Genomic DNA, 27,936 nt, shown 5'->3' on the forward strand with positions numbered 1-27,936 from the left:
TCAATTCTTCTTTCGTCCGTAATTTCTTGATTGCGCTGCAATATTGGCTGTCTCGGGATTGTCTGTGGTGAAATTTGACCATTTGTGCCTCGCAGTCACGCCTCGGGGAGCCTTTTGCAGACCTGCCGAAGTGACATAATGCGACGGAGGAGGGAAAATTCATTCATGATGTTGGTACAGTGGCTATGCAAATAGCATCAAATTGAGGAGTGATTTATTGTTTCTCACCCAGACAACTCATGATAAAGCCAGCCTCGGAGTTCAATGGAAGATGACTTCTATCGCCAAGAGCACGCTTTCTCCAATTCCCCGGAACAGTTGCATGACAACTTGCAATTCAGTGTGCATTTGGAAAAAGGAGTTGAATGTTTATTTAATTTTCATATTTTTTGCTGTAAAAGTTTATCAGCTTTCGACTAGAGCTTCCATCAACTGATAAAGACTAGCAATAACATGAAATATTCTAGATAGGTCAAGGATAATCCCGCTAATACACATCATTCTCTTAAGCTGCTATCAATTCCCGATAAGGCATAATGGCTAGATTTTTATATTGAAAATGACTTGTTTAAAAATCTTTATCGCAGCATTTGATTGTGTGCATTGTTGCATGTTTTGGCATCTTAATATTCAAATATGTACAAAACTTGCCACCCTATTTTAAGCCTCAGAAAACCCGCTGGAGAATAAGTAACAATTTATTTTGATGCCTCTAGGCAACAACAGCATCCACAAGTTGCAGCCAGATTCAATCCTCCCCTGTCTTCATGTTGCTGATTAATTTCATGAGACTCGTGGGAAATCCCCGGAAAAATCAGTGGAAAATCATGAGTGATTCCCTCATATTGTTGTTTAGCCTTTGTGTACATGTGCGGAAAAGTAATTTAGAGCACTCTTCCTTTTATCCCACTCAAATCCACCCCAAGGAATGCTCTCGCTGGTCGGATATTGGAACGCTCTGTGCCGGTGTTCTCGCCATCGGGAATTGAGGTGAGGGTGAACGTGTGCAAGATAACGTGTGCATCGTGTAAACAGAATTTCCTTGTCGCCCATATTCGACTGCCCCTAAAACGCGAGGGTTGTGATGGATAGCGATTTAATTTGTCCATTTTTTGCCGCCTCAATTGACGGGCGCATTGTGCATAATTCAAATGATGATTCAATTTTACATTGTTTGGCATTTTGTACTCGACGAACGGCGGCCGATGCGATAGAAAATAAACCACCCTCGTGTGGTGGTGGAAATTTTCTCAATTCAATTGCATACACTCCCTCTGAGGACGACACTGTATAAGGATCAAGCGCGGGAAGGCACTTGAGCGCTGGGTGTCTGTCGTGTCACTGCTCCTCTCCCTCCTTTACCTGTAATTATGATCATTTAGGAATTTTTGTGGTCACGTGCGAGCACAAGAGCACTCACCGATTTCCCTGTAATGCTGTCTTCATAAATTAATAATTCATTGGATTGGCTTTGTGTGTCATTTTCGATTTTACCAGGAGCGTAATCTTCTCCCGGAGGTCGCGTGCTTTTGCCACTCGTTTGACCCCGAAGCACCCTTTCGCTCTAACGATTTCAATTGTGAAAAATAGATAAAAAAGACAGGATTGACAAAGGAGGAAATTAGTGGAACTCTATTCTTGATCGTGTAATTTTCTGGCTCTTTTTTTACAGGAATAAATTACAAATCAGGGAGGAGCTGATATGCCTTGAATCTGTACACCACTCGCACACTAATTCTCAAATTATGAATATCTTAAATTCGTGTATCTTTTCCTGGAAAAATCATCTCTCATGATATGCCAATAAGCTCAAAATTGCTGATTCAGAGTCAAAATCGCCCAGAAAGTTGTCTAAATAAGCATTTTTCAAGTCAAAATGACTATTTTTGAGGTTATGTTTGTTCTCAGCACAATTTGCAGTGTTTCTTGGCATCAAAGGTTCAGAATAGAGATGTTAATTGCAAGCAAATGCTTTATTCTTGACTTGAGAAAAGAAATTGTTGTGCTAGAATGCGAATTATTCACTAAATCTGACTTTAATTCGTTACATAACCTAGAAAAAGGATTATGTCGATTGTTTCCAGCGCAAAATTCAAAAGAAATCCAAAGAATCTAGATGATTTGACAGTAAAAGAAGCATTGAGAAAAGGAATATTGTAGGGTTTTCTACTGAGCTGTACACCACTTCTAATTGTTTTCTCTCCCCCTTGCTACATATAATGATCAATGTATTTTCAAGAATATTTTTGACTACTATAGAAAATTTCTTGGGATTCTAAATCAATCAGTGAAGGATTGGAAAGGCGTTGCCCTCATCTCCAAGTTTTCACTCTCTAATCACTTTCTCAGGCAACTGCGAAGTGGAAGATTATCACGGAGATCCGCATATTGCGCGTAAGCCCATACAATTGTCAAGGGTTGCCAGCCACTTGCTCGAAGGTCTGATGGGTGATTTTGCCGAGATTAAAACTCAATCTTCGTGGAAATGACGCACACAAGTGCCTTTCGGTGGGTGGAATGGGATGAAAATTCATCATTGTGGTTGCGTGTACACTTTTCCCTCCCTGCTGGAAAAGTGCTGCTTTGTGGAATGATTTTGATAGGAGACCATCGAAATCGAATCGATTCACTTGAGAACAGCACACACAAAAAAACATATACAACATTGAAAAAGTGTGTGGAGGAGAAAGAGCGTTGACACGTGTCAGTTGAAGAGCTGCCGCGAGGAAAATAACAGTGAGCACGAAGTGAGAGGAGAAAAAATGATAAATTACCTTCCGAATAGTTATTTTCATATTAAAATATTCATTGACACAGTCGCGCTGTTTTTTTTGCTTGATTTATTGCATCACCACACATGGGAAAATCACCCAAATTCTATCGCTCGACGGGTTGTTTGTCGCAAAATGGTCTACCTCATTGCCACCCAGAGTCATTGGGGAGTCAGTAAATTCAAAGAGAAAACAGTGAACTTTCCTCGGACTCTCCGCACTTCAAATATTTGGCGACCTTGACCTCCCCGACTTTGACTGACTTCGATTGTCGCCCCCCAACATCGCCCCCCAATCGCAGGAGGAAAGTCACTCTCTATATAGCAAAACATGCTCCATTCACTCTGGTTGACTCTCGGTGACAGCTTCGCCTCTCACATTATGTCAATGGAGACAAATTTCCTCTTTTTTTACTTCAACTGCCGAAAACAAGTGCAGGAGTTAAAATAAATATTTTCCGGTTGTGTCTAATTAACAATTCAAAAAGAAATTCTGTTACTGCAATTCATGATGGATTCTGTGTAACATTCACTTGACAATGGCACCGAGTCGGAAATGTTTTTCAAAGGCGAAGGAGTGTTACTGGATGTGAAGAACATTTAAGGTACAATTGTCTTCGTCTGCGAGAATGCTGCGGAGAGTGAAGCCATCGAGGCAACATCGGTGGCTTCACGGAATGCCAACATTAGGAATATAAGATCTAAATATCTTCTAGACATTCCAAACTCATGATTTAATGAATTTTACAGCAAGAAAGGAAGTGTCTTAACTTAATTTTTGCTATTCTTATACGCACATTTCTCTGCATTTTGCAATATCTCGGCGCCAAATTGAGATATCTCCATGATCTCAACGGCATTTGAAAGACCATGAAATTTAGATAACATTTTGTCTTAAGGTAAATGTCTCAAAAATTGACAGAAATAGAGAATTCTTAGAACCAAAAGTTAAGATGTCCTAAGCTAATTTTCACTACTGTATCTTCAAGATTTATTAATTTTAGTTACATTGTAATTTAGTTACTAATCAAGTATTTTCTTGGGTACCAAAAACTGTCTTTGGACAGACAAATGCTGCATCATTTCCCTGACGAACGGCGCTCAAAATTTTTACAACTGTAATTTATTCATCAATTCTCAGAGTGGATGTGAATGAATCAACAGACACCATCAATAGTCACCTGACAGATACAAATTTTACGCCACTGTTTTACAGCCATTGTGGTGGACTGGCGGTGCAAATGAAATGGAAAACAACCAACTCTGTCTTGGTGAAAAGTGCCAAGAAGTGCCAACAATTGAGTACAGGTGAAAGATCGGCAGAGAGAGAGATGGGGAGAAAAAAGCATGAATGGAGTGTGTGGAATTTCTATCGGCACGCAGAAGATGCGCGCAAAATTAGCAGTAGTCGCAAGACAGATCGTTATTGATGTCTTATTATTCTGACCATCGCGAAGGTGGTTCTTGGGCGGCAATAAAGTTTATTACATCAAGTTCCTCTGGACAATAAGCTCTTCTGTGTGCGCCATCTGACCAGTGGCAAGGCTGGAGACAATAAAATCGATTTTCAAAAGACATGAAATACGATCCAAAGTTGTTAATGGATTGAGATGCGTACCCTCTCGAGGGGCATTTTTTTCCTGCCAAAGTCCTTATTGAGTTACACACCACCGATGGCAATTTACCATGGCAATTTTCATCAAAATACATTTAGATCGGATCCAATTTTCATTCATCCACTTACTAGAGCAAACATTGGGCGATGTGAGAAAGATGGAGCGAATAAGTAGCTCTGGAGGAGGTATTTTTGGGCGGTGAACCATTCCCGTTTTGCATTCTACACTCTCGCTCTCTCATTCTCTCCCTGAAAGGATCACAGGACGAATTAGCACGTTGTAAATTGGAGCACGTGCTAAGGGGGTTGGAATTGTGCATGCGTCTGCGGATGAGATGTGAAAGAGGTGCAAGAAAGAGTGCCTTCAGGACCACCCACACACTGGCCAGGTCCATCAACAGCCTCTCCAAGAGTGCCTTAAAGATACCGGCTATTTGGGCCATATAAGTGATCGAGGTAGAGAACATGGTGAGGAGAGTTAAAGAAAAACATTTTAGAGGAGTGAACTGAACCCCAATTCACCTTCTCTAACTAAAAGGTAAGAAGACGAGCAAAAAAAAGCGCTTAAGAACCCACTTTGAAGGGAGAGAAAAAAGGAAGAAATTTCTCAAGGAGCAAAAACAATCTGTTAAAGTGTTCTAAGCCTTTCCACCTTGCACTGCGTTTTCTGATGTGAAACAGCGCGCACCTCTCGAGGCCAAGGGAGAGAAAAGAAAAACAACCCATCGCGTCCCCAACAGAAAAACACCGCATCCTCAGCCCAGGTAATGCGCGCCCAAAAGGGCCCTGGATATTAATATGGTGTATGAAAAATATCGCTGAAGATGAATAAACAAACAGCTATGCTTACCAGAAAATGTTATTATAGCACCCTTGTGTTAGATTTTTATTATTACTATATAAGCATCATGTGTGTGTGGAAAAATTCACCAAAAGTCTTTCACCCGCATTCTTCTCTTCATTTTCGCCTCCTTGAGAAATGCAGCGCACACGAAATATTGGCCCTATATGCCCAATATTTGCTCACCCCATCCCCAAAAACCCTCCTCGAGCAGCGAGACTCGGCTTTGGCCATTGTCCACTCGACTTTATCCACCCATAAATGGTGCTGAACGGCCGAGTGGCTGAGGAAGAAAAATGCCTCGAGATTATCATCAATTAAGCAAATTGAAAATCACCGACTCTGAGCTCTGACAAGGATTTTCACATGTTATGCTAAGCATAAATGTGTGAAACACACAAATATGGATCAATCTGCAATTGTGACTGTAATTTTCAAACATGAACATTAATTATGTTTGCAGTAAATTCTTTTTAACACGAATTTACTAATTGAATACTTAAATTTTGATAATTTTGGTGAATTTCACTATTTTAACGAGAATTGAAAGGGTTGTTTTTCCTTATTACTTCATTAACAACCTTTTGTGTGATTGAGAATTGATTCAACAGTTTATTTTAGGATGTAAATTAGGTGAAAAATGCTTTGATTTGAAATTCTTGAATGAAGATCAATTTATTAATCAAAATACTGCAAATTTCCCTTCTGCTCTCACAGCAAATTAAGGCTCAAGAAGGAGACAAACTCCGCCAAGAACCCACTTACTGGGCCTCTCATTGCTCTTGAGATTGAAGGTCCAGATGTAGGTTGGTCCCCTCGAGCGATTCCTGTACAGAGGACACTCGTACACATCCTTCCTGTCCTGTTTCTCACTCAGAACTGCTCGCAAATAGACAACCGGAAGCTCATCCGTGAGCTCCATGAAAGTCGCCTCCACAATTCGTCTCGCAGTCACATCCCACTGAGCCCCATCCATGTGCAGACCATGAATATTTATGCCTTCATGGGGCGCCATCCCTATTTCAGTCTTACCATGCTCAGTCACCTCGCAATTGAGGGACATCCGGTCCAGGGCGAGACCATGGCGACGCGACGTTTGCTGCATGACGGCCGTCAAGAGACTCTGTGGGTTGAAGAAACCGCCCAGCCAGAAGACAGCCGGTAGATTGAAGCTTGATGTCCAGACCTTAAGAGAGGAGAAAATGTAAAAACTCAGCAAATGGTTAAGTGTTGTGAGCAAATATTCACACCTCAAGCACTTGAACTCGATGAAGCAGATCTGAAAACCAATTGTGAACACTGAGAAGACTCGGATAGGAAACTTTGACCCATTTTTCAGGGATTTTCCCACTGAACAGGGCATTTTCCAGCTCATCCATATCTCTGGACATTGTTAGCTCGCCCGAGAGTCCCATTTTCAGCTCCAGCAGTGATTTCCTGATTTCCCGCCAAAGTACGTTCATTCGCTCGCATTCTTGCAGTGCGACAATGGTGTAAGGCGTGGGATTCCGCGCTCTGGCCATGAGTTCCTCCAGCACAAAGCCGCTGTGGCATTTGTCCAGAAATTCATCCACAATATCGCGGACAACTTCCTGCCTGCTAGCGCCCTCTGTCGACGACGAGGTGACACTCTGTGGCTGAAGTCGACTCAGAACATCAAACATCTCGTTGGCTTTCGATGTCTCCACTACAATTTCCACATTTGGATGCAAACCATAAATATAGGGTGATTCGAGTGGAATATTGTCGTCAACATACTCATGATAATGAGTGTAGGATTCGAGATTATCGGGTGCATCGAAGCCAGGACAGAATTCCAGTTCATGATCGATTAGTGGTGGTCGAAGGAATTCCTGTTGAAGAAGAAGTTTCCCACACATTTTAATAGGAATTTTCATATTTTACATTTTAACATGCTGAGCGAGAGAAAAATGCTAATCTCTTATTATGAAAATGCTCATAAATATTTTTTCCATCCACACAAAAATCAACTGATTGAACAAAAATATATTCTCGCATGTTTTCCATTATTATAATGAGAATTCTTTAGACTTGTATTTGAATTTTTGTACTTTTTGACTTTATATTTGCATTTTTGCTTCAATTTCCTGACATTTCATAAATATAGACATCCATAAATTCTATACAGTTCAAAGGAAATTGAGTTTTTCTTTTAATGCTTCTGTCTGAACGTGACTTTATAGTGTTGTTGGTCTTTTTTTTGGAATCTCACCTGAAGGTACGCGTGGCAGAGCCTTTTGTCCCAGTCATCAGTGATGTGTCCTCCATAGATGATTTCCCCGAACATGTAGCGAAGGTCTTCCCAAGGCACAGGACGCAAGTCATCCTCCAGATAGTTCTTCAGCACGCTGGAGCTGAACGTGAGATCGCCATAGTTGAAGGGATACTGTCTGTTCCATCCGGCCGGTCCGAACTTCCGTCGCTCACCCACAATGGCGTGGAAGTAGCACATGGCGAAGAGGATGGCCTTGAACTCGCGCTCCTTGGGCGACATCTCCAGCGTGGCCTGAGTGAATTGATTGAGCGCCCCGTGGAGATTGGCCCTGATGCCGGACGGTGGCTCGTTCGTGACTTTTATCGCTGACTCAAGGATACCCTGCGGCAGGATGTTGTATTCCGCCACCTCTGCCGGTTCGGCACTCAAGAAGAGTCTGAAGGATTCATGAGGCTCCCGTGTAGCCTCATAGATGCGCTTCTCAAGGATTGGAAGCCACTTGGCAACCAAGTGAATGTTTTGCAGAATAACCCAATGACCTTCTGTTGCTCCTCGAGCAATTGCATCCTCAGCAATAGCTTCCTGACCCTGACCCAGAGATACGATGTGATAGTTTCCGGCATCTGCAGTGAACTTGAGCTGGTGGCCAAGTTTCTCCACCTCCATAATCGGATCCACGCCAGGTGAGAGGATAAAGAAGATGGGAATCATCGATGAGCTTTCCTGCAATAACAAAATAGATGTGTAATACAGAAACATCAAGATTATATGCTTAATACCATATAATGAACATTTTCAGCACATATTTTGAACATACACACACACAGTGCAAAATTATTACGCATTGCTATGCTAATGTGATGAAGCAAATTAGATTGGGAGACGTTGGAATTGACGCAGTAATCCCTCGAAAATTGGAACAGGAAACCACATGGTGAGCTCCTATATTGTCAATATTTATGTGCACTACCTGTCATTTATTCACCTTTTCGAGCAATAACAGCCTCCATAGAGAAAACCACGGGCAGCAAATCAACGCGCGTATATGCAAAATACATGGAGGGAAAATTTCACTGCCATGAATTGACACCCCAAAGCGAAACTGCGGGATTAAGCATGAAGACGAATCTCAATTAGGTCACAATTTGCAAGTGAACTCTCTAAACTCATCATCTGACGCCAAACATGAACTGGGATGCGCACGTAGTGAAATTAGCGTAACATAAACAAATCACACACAAATTTAATATTTATCCGAGGACTTTTTGCCACATCATCCACATGAAATTCAATATTATATAAACTTTTATGAGTACATGTGTGAATTTATGAAAGTTTTGGAAAATGTTTTGGAATATCACAGAGTGAATTTTGAAAACCTAACATGCACTTAGTGTGCATAGATGGCATATTAAATTATGGTATAAAATAATTTTCAGCTTTTGCTGTGTTATATTAAATATCTGTTTGAAAAAACCATTATGTTCCCATTAACCCTGTGTAACTTTTCATATGAAGTAAAATGGGATGAAAAGAGCCTAATAGAATGAGATAAACTGGATCTTAATCGAGTGCTTGTACGCAAACACATGAAATTGTGCAGGAAAAGTTTAGTCTTCATATGCGTTTCAATTGTAAATATGCAACATATTTAATCTGTGATAAAACAACTTTTTTCATACTGTTGGAATCCACAAATAATAACTCGACATTTGCATGTAGTTATGTTATGATTATTCATATAAATTAAAATGTAAAACGAGTTCATGAATGATTAATTCATGATAAGTTATGAATTCCATTGAATCTCGCGTGCCAGGAATTTCATAAAACTGAGCATTTACTATATATTGAATAGCACAAATGATTGAAATTATCAATCATGGGGAGAGAGAGAGAGTTATGATATTGGGTTAATTTTGGCATGCCTTCGTCTCTAAACTGAATAATTCCATTGAAATCCATGATTAAATTTTACCATATTTGCTCTCGCAAATAGTCAAATATACAAAACAATTTGCATGAGAAATTAGAGGTATACAAGTAATACACAGTATAAAATACAATTTACAGCATGTGATGAAAAAGTTTACAGTCGACAGTTAAGTGTCGAACACTGGAAATTCGTGGAAATTCGGAGGAAAGAAAGTGTTGTTTTCTTTTGAATAAAAATTTATAGGAAACAACATCAATCGAATTGAGACCATTTCTTGAGCTGTTTTTCGTCTTTTTCAACCTTCTTAAATTTCCAACCATATAAATTGGGAAAAAAGTTTTTCCTCTCTCACACACTAACACACACACAAAGAGTGTGACTTTCTTCTTCTGGCACGAATGGTCTTCAAAAGTCATTCCACATATTTATTCTGTCCATATTTACAAGTTATTTTAATGTTGGCCTTTGTACATCGTAGAAAAATCCTAAATTCTCAACACGTTCTATGTGAATTACCGTGTCAAAATTCCATGGGTTTCGGTTTCTTTTTCTCCATTCTTCCAACTTTTATCATTTCACATATTGAGAGAAATTGTTTCATATATTCTTTTTGAGGCCGCAACATCAATATATATATATAAAAAACAGAGAGAGAGAGAAGGAGAAAAGAGAAGAATTTCCACTTTCATCCATCGTCCTCAGTGTAAATAGAAAGTGAATTACATTTCGGAATAAAGATGAAAATATTCGGTACGGAAGACCAATTCAAAGAGTGCGCGATGGAAAATTGAGAAAACAATTTCAATGTGAAAAATCGCATCTGAGAGAGTTTGGTTTGATGAGATCCACTGGGAAATTCATGAGATTTCCTCTGAGGGTAAAATATCTTTAATTGCTCATAATCAAGTGAAGCATAGTGCAGCGAAATTGCTGTGATTTTCCCGCTTAAAGATGCTGGCAAAGAATCGCTGGCGAAAATTCGTCCCGCGGGGAAAATGTGAGAAAGTTGTGATGAATAAATAATGGAATATTTATGCTCTTTTGTAAGATAATTGCTTCGCATTCTTCACGGATAATTTCCACAATATTGGGTGGTTAATCATGGAATGTAGCATCATATTTAAAATATACAGCTTATTGTCATAGACACATTGCATAGAATTATTCGATGCTTTCAATTTTGCACTAATTTCAATAAACCCACAAAGAGATAATTGAGCGTTTGCAATAAAATGCAATTTACGTTCTTTGTGAAAGCAAAATACCAGAAGCATACAAGCATTATTATTCCACAATTATTATTATTATCTCTGCAGAGGCACACTCAATACCCATTTGTTCTGTAGATTCTGTATGTATAGAATTATTGTCTAAAATGGAATAGAGAAATAGAACAACACTAAAACATGGTGTATAACTTCAACACTTATTTCACTTACTTCATCTAAATCTGCTAAACGACACTTTATATACCCACAATTGACAATTCTAGAAAATGCATAACGAATAAAGTGATTGAATAACACTAAAAGTTTTCTCTCGAGTAGTATGGAAAACTTTAGAAATGTCAGTGACATGAAATTTAGTGTCTGAAGCATCATAAAATAGCATATAATGCAGCACTTCACAATGGTAGAAACTTATCATGAGAGCATCAGAGGGAAAATCGATGGTGCAGTCATGAATAAATGGTACTTTTAGGGCATTTGAGGCTTTATCACCTGGAAGATTTTCGACATTTCCGGCGGTGGGATGCTGCGGAATCTGGGCCCGAGTCTGTCGATGGCGCTCTGGTAGCAAGCATAAACCATTCTATCGGGCCGAATGACACGTAGAATGCACAATTTCTGCACGGAATTCATGTTGCGCCAATTGCCGGGGAATTTTTCATTCTCCGCCACCTCAGATGCCACAATCAGTCTCCACCTCTTGCTGGACTCCTCAATATCCTTGTCGATGTCACGGAAAGTCTCCAGCTCGGCCAGAGCACACATCCCACCCCAATTGGCATTGGTGAGGAAAGGCACGGGAGATTTAACTCCTGCCTTGGCAGGACAGCGCAGCAGGAAGCCCAATTCAATCGGATTGTACTCCTTGGAGTGGACATAGAGTTGCAGGAAGATGTGCACAAGGAGAAGCGATTTATCCTTCTTGAACATGCCACGACTTACAAATTCGTACACCTGAGGAGAGAGGAAAGAGTATTGATTAAAATTATATTCTTACGCTCTCTTGACGTAACACGTGGTGAAGAGGAAAACACAGAAGTAGGTGAGGAAATCAATAATTTCCTCTATAAGCCACTCAAACGCTTCAGTTGACAGTGGAGCGCAATGGGTCAGTAATTCATTGCACATTCTGAATTTCTATTGCTCTGTTTCCAGGAAATTCAAAAATTCACCTCTTGACCAACTCATCGATTTTCTTATTTCCCTGTAGAATGCCCAATTTTCTCTCGAATTTTCTGCCTGAATGTCTTTCATATATGCTTTCAATATACTCTCAAAACAATTCATAAATTTAAAAGCACATAATCAATTGATTTTCGTGTTCAGAAACACATTGAAACAAATATTAAACTCTTCAAAAGTCATAATATGTTGAATAAAGTCAAGGATAAATGTATTTTATCAACTCCTGTGTGCAAGTAGAAATCAATTACCTGATAAGTGATATTTTCAATCAATGCATTCACTCTTTCCCGCACAGTATCTTCCACTTGAGTGTCCAGGATGGCTCTCACGAAGACGCGCCTGAAGAGCTCCATGGAGTACTGATAGATTGGATTCACCCAATGCATGCCCTTGAGCACGAAGTACAGAATAGCTGCACGCTTAGCCACATCCCGGTATAATTCCCGAGCAGCTGTGATCTCCTTGGCTGTCTCACGTGCTTCTGCAGAGCGAATCTCAATCTCCTCGGCCAGCCTCTTATTGTCCTCCACATTTTCCACAAGTGACGAATTCTGGAGAATATTGCCAGTCTCACCAGACAGGCGCTCCAGCAATTTATCTTCGAGATCCTTCAGCTGAATCTTGAACTCATTCCGCTGCACAGTGAGCTGATGCTGTTGCTCCTCCAGCTCTGGACGCTCCAATTTTACAACATCCACCAGCAATTGGTCTTCCAAGCCCTCACGTGTCACGGTGAAATTAATTAGTGTGAGCTGTGCCTGCACTTCGGGCTGGTAATGCGGATTGGATAGCTTCGTCTGCAGGATGAGCCGAAAGGCGGGATTGTAGACAATCTCACGATCGCCAAGCATCACAGCTTGGCCACCTCTCGTGAGAACACGACCAAAGAGATTACTCAACATCGGATTAAGCGTCTCGTCCACATTCTCCAGCAGCAAAATACCACCCACTCTCACCACTTGCTCCACCACACTCAGACAGTCCTCAGCATCGAGCCGTGTGACCACCAGGTCGTCCCCGAAGCGCCTCCTGATCCACCTCAACCCCTGCCTGCAAGCCAAATCAAGAGCAAAACCCAATATCAGCATGTTGCAAGTGACATCAATGATGCAGTTAGTCAATCATCTTACAATTCGGGGTCAATTATGAGCGGCCATCGCACGCTGCTTAGCAAAATCATGGCATTATCCACTGACATTCTATCACTCGGCAAGCCCTCATTATTCCACTCCGCCACCATGGCGGTGTCACACACAATCAGGAAGGGATTCAGGTCCACCAGGTCCTCGCCCGTGAGCAGTGACGGCTGCAATGAAACGCACAAAACGACGGGTGAATCGAAAACTATGAAAAGTCGATTTATCATAGTTTTCGTCTTATGTTTTTTTTTGAAAAGCCTTTTATTTGTTCTTTCTGTACAAGAATTTTAAGATTTGTATCTTATGAGACAATAGAAAAAAATCTTATTTATCTAAATAGCACAAATGGAAAAAAATTGTCATGTTTTGCGAATGAAAAGTCGAATTTTCATTATTTACGCTGTACAATTTTTTCAAGAAAAATGTCTCAAAAATTGCAGTCAAATGCTTAAAACGTCTTTTTAGAAAATATTTGTAGATTTTCAGAATTATCCTAAAATGTTTTTTGGACTTTAAATGAATATTTCCCATATATTTTAAATTTTTTCACTTGAAAACATTAAGAAAAAGTTCAAATGAAGTATGAAAAGTTGATTTTTTGTATAAAATCGACTCAAAAACCATTAAAAATCGACTTTGAAAAGTAATATTTTCAGATTTTCTATTAATTTTGCCACATTTTAGTCAAAAATTTCAATAAATACTAATAAAACATTTACAAAATAAAAAATACAGAGCAATATTTTCACTTTAACGAACGATTTGAAGGCATTTTGAGTATTTTGAAGTAAATTTGGCAAATTTCGCAGCTGTTTTAATTGAAAATTTTGAACTCGCTTTGCTGAAAAATGGCGATTTTGACTTTTTATAGTTTTCGAGGCAACCGTCGAAAAGCACTTCTGTTGATTTATCAACTCAACTGACAGTCGCACAGAATTATATATTTGTTTTCAGCGCTTTTAAACACAGTGAAAGAGCATATAATAATTGGCATTGTCAAGCTGGGAAGATATTATAGGATAATCATTTAACAACTAATTTATGTTTTATAATTACGAGATATAATGATATGGAGATTGTGGTTTTGTTGGTCGGAAATTGACGGCTTTGTTAAATGCTTAAATATTGTTAATTGTCGTGACCAAAAACCAAAAATTGTCAATAAAATATGATATACAAAAGCAATTCAATCATTTGTGTAATGTAAATGTGGGTTCTTTGTCTACTTTCTGCACTCTCTCTCTCTTAATGAAAAAGCATTACATAATGCTTTCATGTGTCACATGGTTTGTTTATCTTATTATTCAGTGGCTATTCAAAGTAATTCTCTGCATTTTGGGGAATATTATCTCCATCAACACATTTCGGCTTGTTTCCAATAAAACTTTTATCTCACAGAGTCAAAGCTCCCCAAAGTATATATTTTTCATACGAACTGAGATATCTGTGAACTTTTATGGACTTCTTTTACAGCATGATTTGCTTCTATGATTTGATTATTGTGCTTATGTTTAGCCTTGTCAAACACATTCCTCTTTGCATAGATTTAAGGACAATGGCATTGAGAGAGAGTATCGCTTTAACGCAGCTCTGCTGTAATGGCATTTCATGGAAGTGTTGGTAATATTTTACCATTATCTGGGTAAATAATGCAATAATGTGAATCAATGCAGTTTCTCCAATGGCAATAAATTCTCAAATTGAACTTTTATAGCCGTAAATTGGAACACAATTGAGTGTGATGCATATTGCAATCCCCACTTTCTTAAGGGGATGTCAATGCAACCTTCGTGTGACCTTATTAAGTCTGGACTGAAGCGATGCAATGTGGCGCACTCGTTAGAAAAAGGAAAAGAATAAAATTCAATTCCTTCGATTTGTAGGGTAATTGCAAGAAGATTTCCCGGAATTTTTCCGTATATCAGAAGAAAAATATTTCATTCTATGTGATGTGTGTGAATTTTTCAGTGCAAAATTGGATTTTTAGAACATTTGAGATGAGCTTTTCTGATATGCTTCAAAGGCTCTAGAGAGGGCTTTTCAAATGACTCATTGGCAAGCAAACAAACAGATAAATGAACTCCGAGGGAGAAAAAGGCCATTCAGAAAAGCACTCGAACCTCATTCTCGTCCTATCGGTGTGGAGAGAGAGAGAAAAAAAGGAGAGCTCCATCATAAAGGAAGAATGGCGCTCTTAAAAATTCGGTACTAGAGAGAATAAAATTGAACTGAAAAAAATGTATTTTTTTTCTTCTCCTTCCGTTTTCAGTCACTCGGCCAATGAGTTTTGGGCGTGAATAGAGAAGCGGGAAAATTAAAACAAACCTCGAGAGTCATCAATGCCGGCAACCAGTAATCTGTAATGATTTTTTCACGGTAGCTCTGTGTGAAGCAGCCCAAATAGGAGATGAAACATGCACCAATTAGTGTATCCCCAAGAGTGGTATTCATTTGCTCGCGATACTTCACAATGAACTTTTTCCACCTCACACGCTCAGACGCCAGGCCGACAATCAAACGATTGGCCAAATCCAGAGCATTTTCTGTTCGATCCACTTCGTCCTGGCATGCTTTTTGCTCATCCAGAGCTAATTGTAGCTTGCTTTCCAGCTTCGATAGCTTCTCCTCCAGGACACTCAGTTTCCCACTCAACTCGCCTAATTTGGCCTGAAAGAGTGTGTTTTGTTGAAAATCTAGAATTGCTATTTTTTCCCAAGGGGGAGATAATACGTCTTAAATCTGTACAGAACTTCCAAACACTTTGAAATTTTTTCTAAACACTTCTAGAAACACTTCTTCTAAGTTTTCATCCGATATTTCTGTGAGAATTGAATTAAAAACACATTTTCGGATATCTTTTCCGATCATAACCTCAAAATATCACAAAGAGATCTTCAGAAATTCCATCTAGAAGCTTTCTAGATAACAAAATCATGTCTTATAATTTGCCAATGAACCCAAAATTGCTGATTTAGAGTCAAAATCGTCGAGAAAGCTCTCTAAATAAGCATTTTTCAAGTTAAAATGACTTTTTTGAGGTTATGTTCGAGTTTAATACAGTTTACAGTGTTTTTAGACATCACAAGTTCACAAAAGCTCTATTTATTGCATGTAAATGCATAATTGTGCCAATGTCAAGCAATCTTTTGGACTTGAGCATAAGAATTGTTGTGCTAGAATACTCATAATTCACTAAATCTGTCTTTTATTGTTTACATAACCCAGAAAAAGATTTTTATGGTTGATTCTGTGTGAAAATCGAAGGAAATCTAAAGGATTGGCATAATTTGTCTTGAATATTTTAAGCTTTTGAACACTTCCACTTCTCAAATACTTCTGCTGAACTATACACCACTTCTGAGTGTATTATCTTCCCCTTGATTCTACACGAAATTATATCCCAGAATCAATATTACCTGTTCCTCAGCCAGTTGCTTCTTTGCCGAATCCAGAGCAATTAATTTAGGCTTCACTTCTGAATAAACTTGATAAAATTTGTATATATTTATCACCCAAGCACAGAGTCCGGCAGCAGCTGATGACTTAGCCTTCATTTTCTCCGGCTTAAAGTCACGATTCTCCACATATGGCAGAATAGCAGAAATTGTCTCCTTCCTGATATTCTCCTTGTCGAAAGTCTTGAGCTGATTCAAGAAAGTGTCCGCTTTGCCCATCATAGCGCGACAAGCCTTCCAGCTTCTATCCTTGGGAATGTTTCCTTTGGCAAAGAGAATCAGGACGGCTTCAGTGACTTTCTCAACTCCTGGCGGAGGAGTGCCGAAGGACTTCAATTCGGTCAGATTCTTCTTATCCAGCGTATTTAGGGCTTCTTTCGCCTGATTTATGGCAGGTTCCGCCAGTTTCACTTCTGCTTCACATTGACGAGTGGTTTCGGCAATGTTTGCCTCAATTTTCCGCACATTTTTCTCCTCTTCGGCCACATTTGCTCTATCGAGTGACACCACAGCGTTTTCCTTCTGCAAGAACTGAAGCACAATGTCCGCTTCGTCCTTCTTCTGTGTCGTCGTGGCTTCCTGTTCTGCCAGGGTTTCCTTGAGGACATCCACTTGAGCTGTGCAGGCATCCAGTTTGATTAATCCCTGATCCAGACGATTTATCCACTGAGTTATTTTCTCCTTTCGCTCACGAAACAATTTCCTGGAAGTGAATGAGAGATAATTAGTGTGCAAAATTCCTGCAATTGCGTCACAAATGGACAGAAATTTCTTCAACAGCTTAAGCTAATTGAAGTGAAAATTTTCTTTGCACTTTCAAAATAATACCTAAATATTATGCAGCCACAATTATCGCAATAACTCCAGGAAGTTCATCAAGAGTCACATAGAAAGAGACTAACAAAATTTTCTTTGAAATTCTCTTGCTCATACTTTTCATGTTGGAAAATCTTCTTGTAGTGAGGCAAAACTTTAGAAACTTTCAACAATGTTTTGTTAATGAAATAGCAAAGATTTCGTGACATTTTCTTCTGGGCTATTATTTGAAAATGTTTGAAAGTGTTCTGAATTTCTTTCCAGAATATCAGAAGAAACTTTGTAATTGATCGTTTGTGAAAATAGTCTTCTACAAATTTTGAATACATTTCCAATTGTGCTGAGCTTTATTCACACAGAGAGAGAAAGAGAGAAGAATTTGCGGTGAAATAATATTCAGCAAAGCTTCTCGTGAAAACGTATATCATTTTCTTGTTAGACGAATAAATCCAACGTGAAATATATGGCTGTTGAATAATTTCACGGAGACGAAGTGGAACGTGATGTGGAACACAATCCTTACTTAAAAGATGTGCTTTCACTGTTTTTTTTCTTTTCTTTTTGGAACACTGGTGGAGAAATTATTGGTGTTTTCTTACCTATAGAGATCAATGGTATCGAGGAAGGTTTTTGGCGTTGTGTAGTTGAATCTCTTTTCCGTTTCTCGATAAATTGTCGACACTTCATTGACCGAATTGTGTGCCTTGGCCAGGAAATTGCTCACAGTTCTCACATACTCATGTGGCATCAAGTCGAAGGCGGTGAGAAATCTCTCTGCCACTGAGACAAGAGCCTCCGTTGGCCAGTCATGAAACCATATAATGCGACAATTGCTGAAGATCCCGGGGAATTTCCGAGCTCTCTGGCGCAAAGTGCCGCCGACAGGTGACAAGCAGAGGATAATTTTTAGATTGTTGCGAACGCGGTCGATGAAGAAGCGCCAGCAACTGCTTCGATCCTCACCAAAGCCTTGCTGCTTCGCTGCCGACCTCACTTGCTGCACAATCTCATCCACATCCTCGGGCGGTAGCAAATTGACACATTCTCCAGTGGTGAGGATATCATTAATAATCATGACAAACTCCTCAGTGGGAATTTGAGCATCAGACATCATTAGACAGCTCTTGGTGGTCTTCACTCCCGTCTTCTTGTACATCACAGCCAAATCACCCTTGAATTCCGCCACGCCATAGTCAGAACTGCAATATTACAACACTCCATTAACATCTCAATTAAGTTCACCATTGATCGTTGCTAGAACGCCTGTAGTTTATGCATAGATTGGTCAATGAGGTATCTTAATTGTGCCATTTGACCTCGATTTTCTACCCATTAGAATACCACATGAATCACATCCAGTGTTGTGATTACAATGAGAGGGACACAAGATATCCTCCAGAGGATAAAGAGGGTCCATTGAGAAAATGCGAATTGCAAATGATGATGAAAAATTCATAGTTCAGTACTTATTTTTAGAGAGACATTCCATAAAAGGGTATTCATTATAGATGGAAATTAATTTTACTTCGTCTTCTTGAAGATTTGTAATTACTTCAGCGAATATTTGATGTGTTGTCCAAGTTTTATTCAAATTTCCGCCATCAAATCATTTGCAAGTTTGGAAACATGATGATGTTGTCTCAATATATTTGCTTTAAGAGAGAAATAGAGCGTAAAAACAATCATCTCTAAAATATTTGAATATCTCCTTTAGAGGAACCCACAAAAAAGCCCTATAATAATTCCTCTGAAAACAATACAATTAATAATTGAAGTACCTTAAAGAGATGATTATATGAACAATTAGCTGGAACTTTTGTAATTTACGCTTACATTGTGGAAAACTATATATGAAATAGTCGGCAAATACAATGCAGTGCAGAATCTCCAGGAAATAATACATTATTTAGTTAAAACTAGGTCAAGCGTGTGTTACGACAGTGCGCTTTACACATCTAATTTCAACCAACTAATTTGCTAAACGTGCTTTTGTGTGCACCTCAAATGCTCCACAGATGCGAAAATGCTTAAAATCATATCAAATTTTAATTTTCACTGACTGGCGTTAAACACAAAGCACGCTTTCGCTCATCCATCCTTCACTAAGCGCTCTGTGTTAAAAATTAATCATAAAATTCAATGTGTGTGTGTGCGTCTTGTAAAGCGCTGAGTGGACATTTAAATTCACCTCTCATAAAAGCTCTTGGCGGTTTTTTTTTTGCGGATGGGCGCTGGGGAAAAAATAAGTGGAGATATTCGAGAAATGTCACAAAACTCACCTGAGTTGAATTTGCTCAACCGGGAGGGATGATATAAAGGCACTGAGTCGCGTTAGCGACCTCTTTCCAGAGCCTCCAACACCCACAAGCATGGCATGCCCTCGGGTGGACTCCAAAATGCGAATTATGCGACAAACATGGGCCATGGCGTCCTCAAAGAGCACCAAATTCGACGCCCCAACAATTTCTCTGTAGTTCACTTGAGCCTCCTCCAGCAATGCGTTGAGATGCTGCCAGGAATCCACGGCCGAGTATTCGGAATCGTTGAGACTATTGGCATAGTGGAAATACAGCAGAGGATGCGGAAGTTTCACATCTTCGTCCATGTAGTCCTTGGCCTTCTCCACTGCTGTGGCAATGAGATTGTCAAATATCCTGAGATCCTCACGAGATACTAGCTTATCGGCGTAAACGCGGTGAAGTTCGTGGATCAGAAGCTTGAAGAAATCTTCCTTCTTCGGACAGGTTGAATGCCGAGAAAATATGAGTCCTTGGAAGACATTCGTAATGTCATGAAGGTTGAAATTGTAGTGGAATTTCGTGGAAGTTGGCAAGAATATCTAGCATAAATTGTAGAGAATGTTCTCATCATTAATTAAATCCTCCCCATGAGTTGAACTTAACAGCATTAGCATAGGGAAGAAGATTCATCTTGCAGAAGGCACACAATGACTGTGAATATTTACTCTACCTGACTAACTTCCAAGTGGAAATCCATAATGCTCTTCACCACATTCGTGCAGATATTCTGGACAGGCTGTGTGAATTTATTGGCCTTATTTTCCAGATGCTGTCGCAGAATCGAAGAGTAGATGAACTGCAGGTGAGCGCTTGAAGGGAAATCGAGTGCAACGGTGGCGAAGTGTCGCTGAAGACGTGGGTTGATTGTGAAAGAACCCACATTGGGATTCATGGTGGCGACAACGGAGCAATTCTGTATATTCTTAAGGATGTACTTGTCACGCTCATACCAGTGGCGATAGTCGAAAAACTGTCTGAGGAGTGTGTGAGGTGCAACTGTGCCATACAGGTCAACCTGTGGCAAATTGATGTCATCCACAAAATAAATCAATTTCCGCCCATTCCTCGGGGTGAGAGATCGTGCTGAGGTTCTCTCCAGCTGCATCTCCAGTGACTCCTGGAATCCCCTTGACGTCGTATACAAATTCACTGGGATATTTGCACTCATATAGTCACTCGGGAGGCCACTCAATTGTCTCTGCACCACCATCGTCTTGCCACATCCTCCGCCGCCGACAACCATGGCCGGATGACCGGCATGGATGAGGAGCCTGAGCAAATACTGCACCCTGGCCGTGTCTTCCGTGTCAACAAAGGTCATCTGCAGTGGGATTTCTGCATAGAATCTAAATTCATCCCTCAGGCAATTCCACAAAGTGAATTTCTTCGTGTCCGGATCGATGTGGTAATCAAATATTGTGGCGTCTGCACTGGGAAATTTGATTGTTTTAAATGTCCTCACCCACCATCGATGAAACTCCAAACGCCAATCGCGCTGCTGATCTCGAAATAATGCTCCACCGAAGCCCCAAATTGCAGCGAATACGAAGTACATTTCGTACCTGAAATCATTCGATCATTGCATTGATTTCTATATATAAATGAAATACACAAATAGATGTGATAAAATATACAAGTCAAAGACCACACTTTAGAGATATAATTAACCACATTTCACTGACAGATGCTTCGGAAGAGTTCAATATTTCTACCACAAACAAAACCACTCGTGAACATTATTTAGTACGTAGTTTAGTTGCTTTCAATTAATGCGAAATAACTTATCGACAAGCATGGATTCGAAATGTGGTGTCAGATATCTATCTGTATAATCCATTAATGCTGTATTGATTAGAATTTCAACTAATAATTCATCGTCGCTATTTTATTTAAAAATTGCGCGTTTTTGCCAGTAAAAATGAATTAAATATGTAGCTTTGAAATATAATCTTGGATCAGGTCAAGTTGAATTTATCACTCAACTAATATTATCAGCGGATAAGTGACTCTATTGTGAAAATTCCAATATTGATTTGTAATACAATTTCAATGCAAAAAGCTCTGATATTTGTGTGTACGAACAAATTTTCGCTTTCTCTCTCTCTCTCTCTCTTGAAAATTTAATTCCATTTTATTCATATCTCATATTTTTGAGATGTTCTCCAATTGAAATTATGGGCGAAAAGTCACGTTTTACACGTTTCCACAAAATTCCATTTCTGATTTCATATCTCAATAATATCATTTTCCACTCCATACTCCAAAACAGATATTTTATATGAAAACGTATTGCTATCTTATGCAGAAGTTTCTGCAAAGTTAAATTTCCCAGCAAAATCTCTCTCTCTCACAAAAGCCGTTCTCGTCTAATTAATTCAATTTGCACACTTTTATGTTCAAAGAATGTCCAATTAGTGTTTGATTTTGCGACAGAACGTGCAAAGTCACCAAAGAAATCGGATTGGCGGACTTTTTGTGTCTGGCGCGCACAAATTTCAAAGAGAAGAGCGGTCTTAAAACGGGAGACAAATGCTACAGACTTTGCCAACATGTTTGCATAAAATCCACCCTTAAGACGCGATTCCCCACTGTGTGGCAGATAAAGCGTTGAGATTTATGCAATTCACTAATTGGTCTCTTGGATGTAATTTGGTGGAAAAGGGTCGGCGCACATTGTGCTATCTCTTACCACTCGTTGGGGCTGTTCTGTGGGACGTTCTCGCGTGTGAGGAGACTGTCGAGGAGGCTGCATGTGGTGTGAACGAGGGCGACATCCACAAGTGGGATAATGGTGGTGAATCTCGTGTGGAGGGCCTCGAGAATCATTGGGACATATTTGTTGAACAAGTGACTCAAGATGATCTTTTCGGCGTCACTCTCGCGACGCTCCAGCCACGACACGACGAGGGGCTGATAGCCGACGTCTCTGCTGTTGATGTAGATAATTCCAGCACGCGATACTGTGGCCGGAGTGGCGGCTCGCAGATGGCTAATCTCGAAGAGCAGCCGCATGGATGGTGTGAGTGCGATTCGCTCGTTGTTTGCCAATGTGAGCACTTTATTGTCATCCATCACGGTGTTGAGACTCTCAATCCACATCGGATCAATGTCACCATCGCAGACAATCCACTTTGGACCCACATTCGACGCATACGCCTGATCACGCATAATAATTGAGAACAATCCGTCCTGCCATTCCCGCGTGCCGGCATTTACAACACCAAAGAGTTCGTCATTTGTCACAGCTTTTGGGTTCAAGTCATCGTACACAGGATCACGCCCCAATCGCTCGTACGTTCTGAAGAGTGTCTTCCACACGCACGATTTTCCCACCCCAGCCGCACCGACAATGAACACCGAGTGGCGAATTTGCAGAATCTCCTCCAATTCCGTCACCTTCTGCACAAATCCCGGCTCTGGCTGGAGACTCAGGTCGACTGTGGCCATCTTCACGATCTCCTCAAAGTCCTCATTTCGCTGTCGCGGAACGTCGAGCGCCGGGAAGAGATCCCCAATGAGACCCAGAAAGACTGGAGTGTCGTCAACGGTGATTTTGGGTGTGTTGAAGTCCCTCAAGGCTCTCATGAGAATCTCATCCTCCGACCGATCAGGATCTGCACGTTTCAGAGATCCTGCCACCACCAAGACAGACTTCACGGCTCTCAAGCCCCAATCATAGTGATCTTGCTTCGACAGTAGCTCGCGACACATCGAGTAGAGGCTGATGAACTTCCTTGCCAAGGCTCGAGCACTCTGGAATCCCTCGGCGACGAGAAGGATTTCGCAAATCAGTTCAATATCCGGAACAATCATCGAGCAAGGTCGGAAGAGTGCCTGTGAGTTGAAAGGAAGATTTTTCTCATGTTTATTGACAATTTGGCATTATTCCTTGGCCTGTTTGAGATTACAATTTTGCATTAACGCCAAGATATGTAGAATATGTGTACCTCTTATGTGTATGTTAGGTGTATGCAAATCCTCTTAGACTAATATTACATCCTATATACATACAGGGGTGAGATTACTCTATAGAGAGAGATTATAAACACCATTGAGTCGCTTCTTACTTTATACAAAGTTACGCGAATTTAATACCCAGGACAAATAATGAATTGCGACAATATTAGGACATTAAATTGCATGTGCTTTTGTGAAAGATTATCCACGATAAATTACATTTTCTAATGGTCTTTGGGAGTGAAAGTCGGGGGAAAAAAAATGTGGCATGAAGAAAAAAAGTTCAGTGAGAAAATCATCTGGGTCAAACCTTTAAATTTTCCGGTAGTTCAGTTCGACCGGCATAGCCGGGATTCATTGTGATGAAAATTCCAACAGTTGGCACCAATTTTATCGTCTCTCCGAAGAAATTGAATGTCGTTCTGCCAGTCTGCAGTGAAGAAATAGAGGGGAGATTGTCAATGAAATTCTTAGGAATTTTTTCTTCTTTTCCTCTTCACCCCCAGTTGAAAAAAAATATATACACTTAACATTTCTGATGCGGGGAGAAGAATAGAGAGTGTGTATATTTTTTTTTTCAGCATGGCCAAACATTACCTTTAAGGCGTCCAAGATGGTTTTCACCTGAATTGCCACAACTGAAAGGACTTCCACGGAGATTCGATTGAACTCATCGAAACATCCGAAGGCACCCGTTTGAGCCAGACCTTTGTAGATGTTTCCACAAGATTTATAATCCATTTGTTCCGAACAATTAAACACGTACACCATCATGCCGAGAGCCCGACCAAGATCCTTGGTTGTTTCTGTCTTGCCAGTTCCGGCCGGTCCTGCCGGAGCGCCGCCCATGAATAAGTGGAGACTCTGCAAGTTTTTTTTTTTCATAAATCATTATATTGATTCCACCAGCGCACCCATAAATGTGCTACAAATGGTGTACACAAGGGAGGAAAAGTGGAGCGTCATCCTTCTTGACTTGTGCGGATGAAACATCTTAATCAAAGCGCAACTAAATGGCTGAGCAGCCATATAAAAATCTCATATTTTTCACAAGTACATCACATTTTTCTTCCACCATTTCAGGGCATTTTGCAAGGAAGGAGTTTTGCAAAGTCAATTAAAACACAATCGACGTGACCGAGAAGACTGGAGTAAGAACAAACATGAAGAGGAAGTGTCTGCAGTGGCACTTAAAGAATTACTTCCTCCACTATTTTAGCCTCTTCACCACCAATGTGTGCCTCTCCATTAGACACAAACCCCTTTATTGCTGTTGTGTGTAAGTAAAGTTATTAAAAGGGATTTTCCGTTCGAGATAAAAATGCATTACCATCGTCCTTGTGTCAAATTTGCGCAAGTGACACAGAAAAAAGGGCACTTTATGCATTGCACTCTGCTGTGCTTACGTTCAACGTGAATTCGTTTCCTCGCCAAAATACCATTACACCTTTAAGACTACCTCGAAAATGGAGCGTGAGATTATTTTTATGGCTGTGAAATTAGCTCACGATTTTAAGCTCTTCTACATTTCCCACTGAATCCTCATAAAAGGGGGAAATGAATTAATTTTGATTTTTATACTAATTGAAAATTAAATATTCTACTGATTTTTTTCTCTCTTCTTTTTTTTTTTGTAAAAAAAAGTCACATTTCAGACCATTTTTTTCGGATACATTTCGAGTGAGAAAATTGAATTATACATTGAAACAGAATTACATAATTTATATGGTTGTAAAATTTGCTGCATATCCAGAAAAAGCTTGGCGATTTCAAAGTGCTGAATTATGAGAAAATTTTCCTCTTAACATAACACTTTTGTGAAGTATAATTTTCATCACTTATTTCTCTGCGCCTGTCTCTGGATTATTTTTCACACAAAAAGCACAACAACATCACTCAAAGAAACATTTACTTCTCTGTGTGTGTTTCATTATAAACGATATATATGGAAGTTCTGATGTTACAATGCGATGTTCTTTAATATATTTCCCAGTTTCCCAGCACTCAAAGTGAAAGTTGAAAAGTTCGTGAAAGAGCAAAACTTTCTGTCGCCACCTCACAAAATGCGACATACATAAATTGAGAAATTTACAACTATATGTACATATTCATCAAATGGATAATTAGAGTGCAGATAATTAAGCTAAAGCTCCACTGTCGCATGAATTTTAATTTCCAAAATTGCATCCTGACACGAATGCCTCTGTGATATGTCAAGGGTTGATTTAATTATATGCATTATTATGGTTATTTGTGGTTGTGAAGTCAACGTAATAAATATCCCTAAATATTACTACGTAAATCTCATTGAGAATTCATCACTTAATGATCATTATTTCCCCAGTCAAGTCTCCCAGTCATATTTTAATGCTTAATTTAATAATGCCACAATTTGTCCCCACTCGCAGCAAAGGATGTGGTTCAATGGTGACAAAATGATTGAGGTCATTTTAAGAATAATTTTTTTTTATGCTGGATCAATTTATGCTAAAATGGGTCATAATAATAATAGACAAAATTCACACTTTCTGTTGTTCTGTCCTTTTGCATTTATTGCACTGCATATAAACTGATTTCATGGTGATTTAATTTCAGATAGCCACTCTTTTTCCAAACTAAAAGTCACGTCAAGATTTATTAACATAAATATGGACATAGCCTAAATTTCACACAATCAATATTGATTCGGGGGCGAATGGCTGTTCAACTACCGGTTGCTCAGCTGCATAAAAATAGCTGATGTGCACTCGGAAAAATTGCACTTTTCGCAGTGAAAATATTAGATTAGTGTAATTACAAATTTAATAAATCGATATGAGCATGATTTACAGGGAATTTTCACTTTATAGGAATTTTGTGGTTGTCTCTTATCTGCTCCATTTTTTCGGAATATTTAATTATGTTCAGTTCAAAATTGGGTTATTTTTTTACAAGCTTGGGTTATATTGGAAATATGCGCATATACAGTAGCGAAAATTAGCTTATGACACTTAACTTGTGAACAGGATTTGAGTAGCGTTCAAAGGTACCTAAAAACATACAAAAAGCAAGTTTACAAGTCCAAATCAAGACGCCTTATGATGCAAATATCTTCTAGACGCTCTAAATCCATGGTTTAATGTGGATTTAATGGGTTTACAGCGAAATAAACAGTGTCTTAACTTAATTTTCGCTGTCCTTATGCGCACATCTCTCTGTAATTTGTAATATTTCATCCCCAAATAGAGATATCGCCATGATCTCAACGTCATTTGAAAGATCATAAAATTCTGATCATTTTTCATCTTAAGGTAAATGTCTCGAAAATTGACAGAAATATCAAATTTTTAGCACCAAAGGGAAAATTGACCCAAAGCTAACTTTCGCTACTGTATGCAATCTTCATGTACATATATAGTGTGTTGTATGCTTCAGAGACTGATGCTAACCCCTAATTGATGATATAGGCAACTCACCTGAGTCAGAGTGATGTAGCATTTGTCGGTGAGCGGCGTCACCACAAGTCTTGGCGTATTTCCCAAATATTCATGGTCATAGGGAAATTGGGCATCGCAGATGTTAGCAAAACAGTCATTAGCATCTTCATCCCATCTATGTCGCAGCTGACTCTGCCACTGGAAGGCCGTGACGCTGTCGATTCGGTCGGCAATTAGTTTGGCCACAACATCTCTCGAGTGAACATCGATTGTACATATTGTCATGATTTTCTGCCGCTCGGCCATTGTTAGTTCGCCAATGAGCATGTTAATTAACTCACTCAGCTGCTTCTTCTGTCTCTCCTGGTAGTTCTTCATGGCGTTCTCATTGCCCTCTTCCAGCCACCTAAACGCCCTCTCCACCTTTGCGGCCCACCAGATTTGGCTGGCGCAGAGAGCTGGCTGTGCTGGCCAATCGTGCAGCCACTCGTGTCTCGGTTTGTCCCTGTATGCCGCCACTGCCTGGCCAAGGACATGCCTCAGTGTTCTCCTCATTTCACTAATAAGGGTGTTTAGCCACACTTCCACTGCCCCGCTGCACTTGAAAGCGCCCTGGAATGTCACACACTCATCCTCCTTGGACACCATCTGGAGTGCGTCAACGCCTCGCATTTCCAGGGTTTTTACGGAATCAAAGAGCTTCGGCAGGTGCCGAAAGACATCCTGAGCATTGGCACAAGTGAGAATGTCCAGTAAGTCTGCGGAGGAAATAAAATAGAACCTCGGAAAGTCCTTTCTCTTCCCTTCCAAATACTCATTCAACACCTTCTCAATGGCTGTCAACTCTGTGTCTGCATTCTGCAATTCGGACAGCAAATTACCATAGCTGGCTATCTCAATGGTCAGTTTATTCTTGCTCAACTGACCAACGAGAAGCCTCAATTGACTGGCTACAGAAGCAAATTTACTTGTTTCACCAGGAATTTTCACACGTATATCTTCACTCCACATGAAAATGCCTTCCATATAGATCCACTTTCG

The 27,936-nt window shown here is 39.9% G+C and overlaps 1 protein-coding gene across 1 annotated transcript; it reads right to left on the reverse strand.

Annotated features, from left to right (window-relative positions):
* Positions 1-27,936, reverse strand: LOC132257803 (dynein beta chain, ciliary-like). Its single transcript, XM_059754838.1, has 16 exons — positions 26,935-27,936; positions 24,077-24,343; positions 23,790-23,909; positions 22,212-23,356; positions 20,193-21,084; positions 19,502-20,061; positions 17,822-18,421; positions 16,368-17,109; positions 15,277-15,618; positions 12,943-13,118; positions 12,061-12,862; positions 11,120-11,581; positions 7,424-8,185; positions 6,477-7,079; positions 5,992-6,412; positions 1-122 (listed from the first exon to the last, which is right to left on the reverse strand). The coding sequence occupies exons 1-16, from the start codon at positions 27,919-27,921 to the stop codon at positions 1-3; spliced, it is 9,003 nt and encodes a 3,000-aa protein (XP_059610821.1). The 5' UTR covers positions 27,922-27,936.

The sequence above is a fragment of the Phlebotomus argentipes genome, unplaced genomic scaffold, assembly GCF_947086385.1.
Source record: "Phlebotomus argentipes unplaced genomic scaffold, Phlebotomus argentipes genome assembly scaffold_4, whole genome shotgun sequence".
Classification (NCBI taxonomy): domain Eukaryota; kingdom Metazoa; phylum Arthropoda; class Insecta; order Diptera; family Psychodidae; genus Phlebotomus; species Phlebotomus argentipes.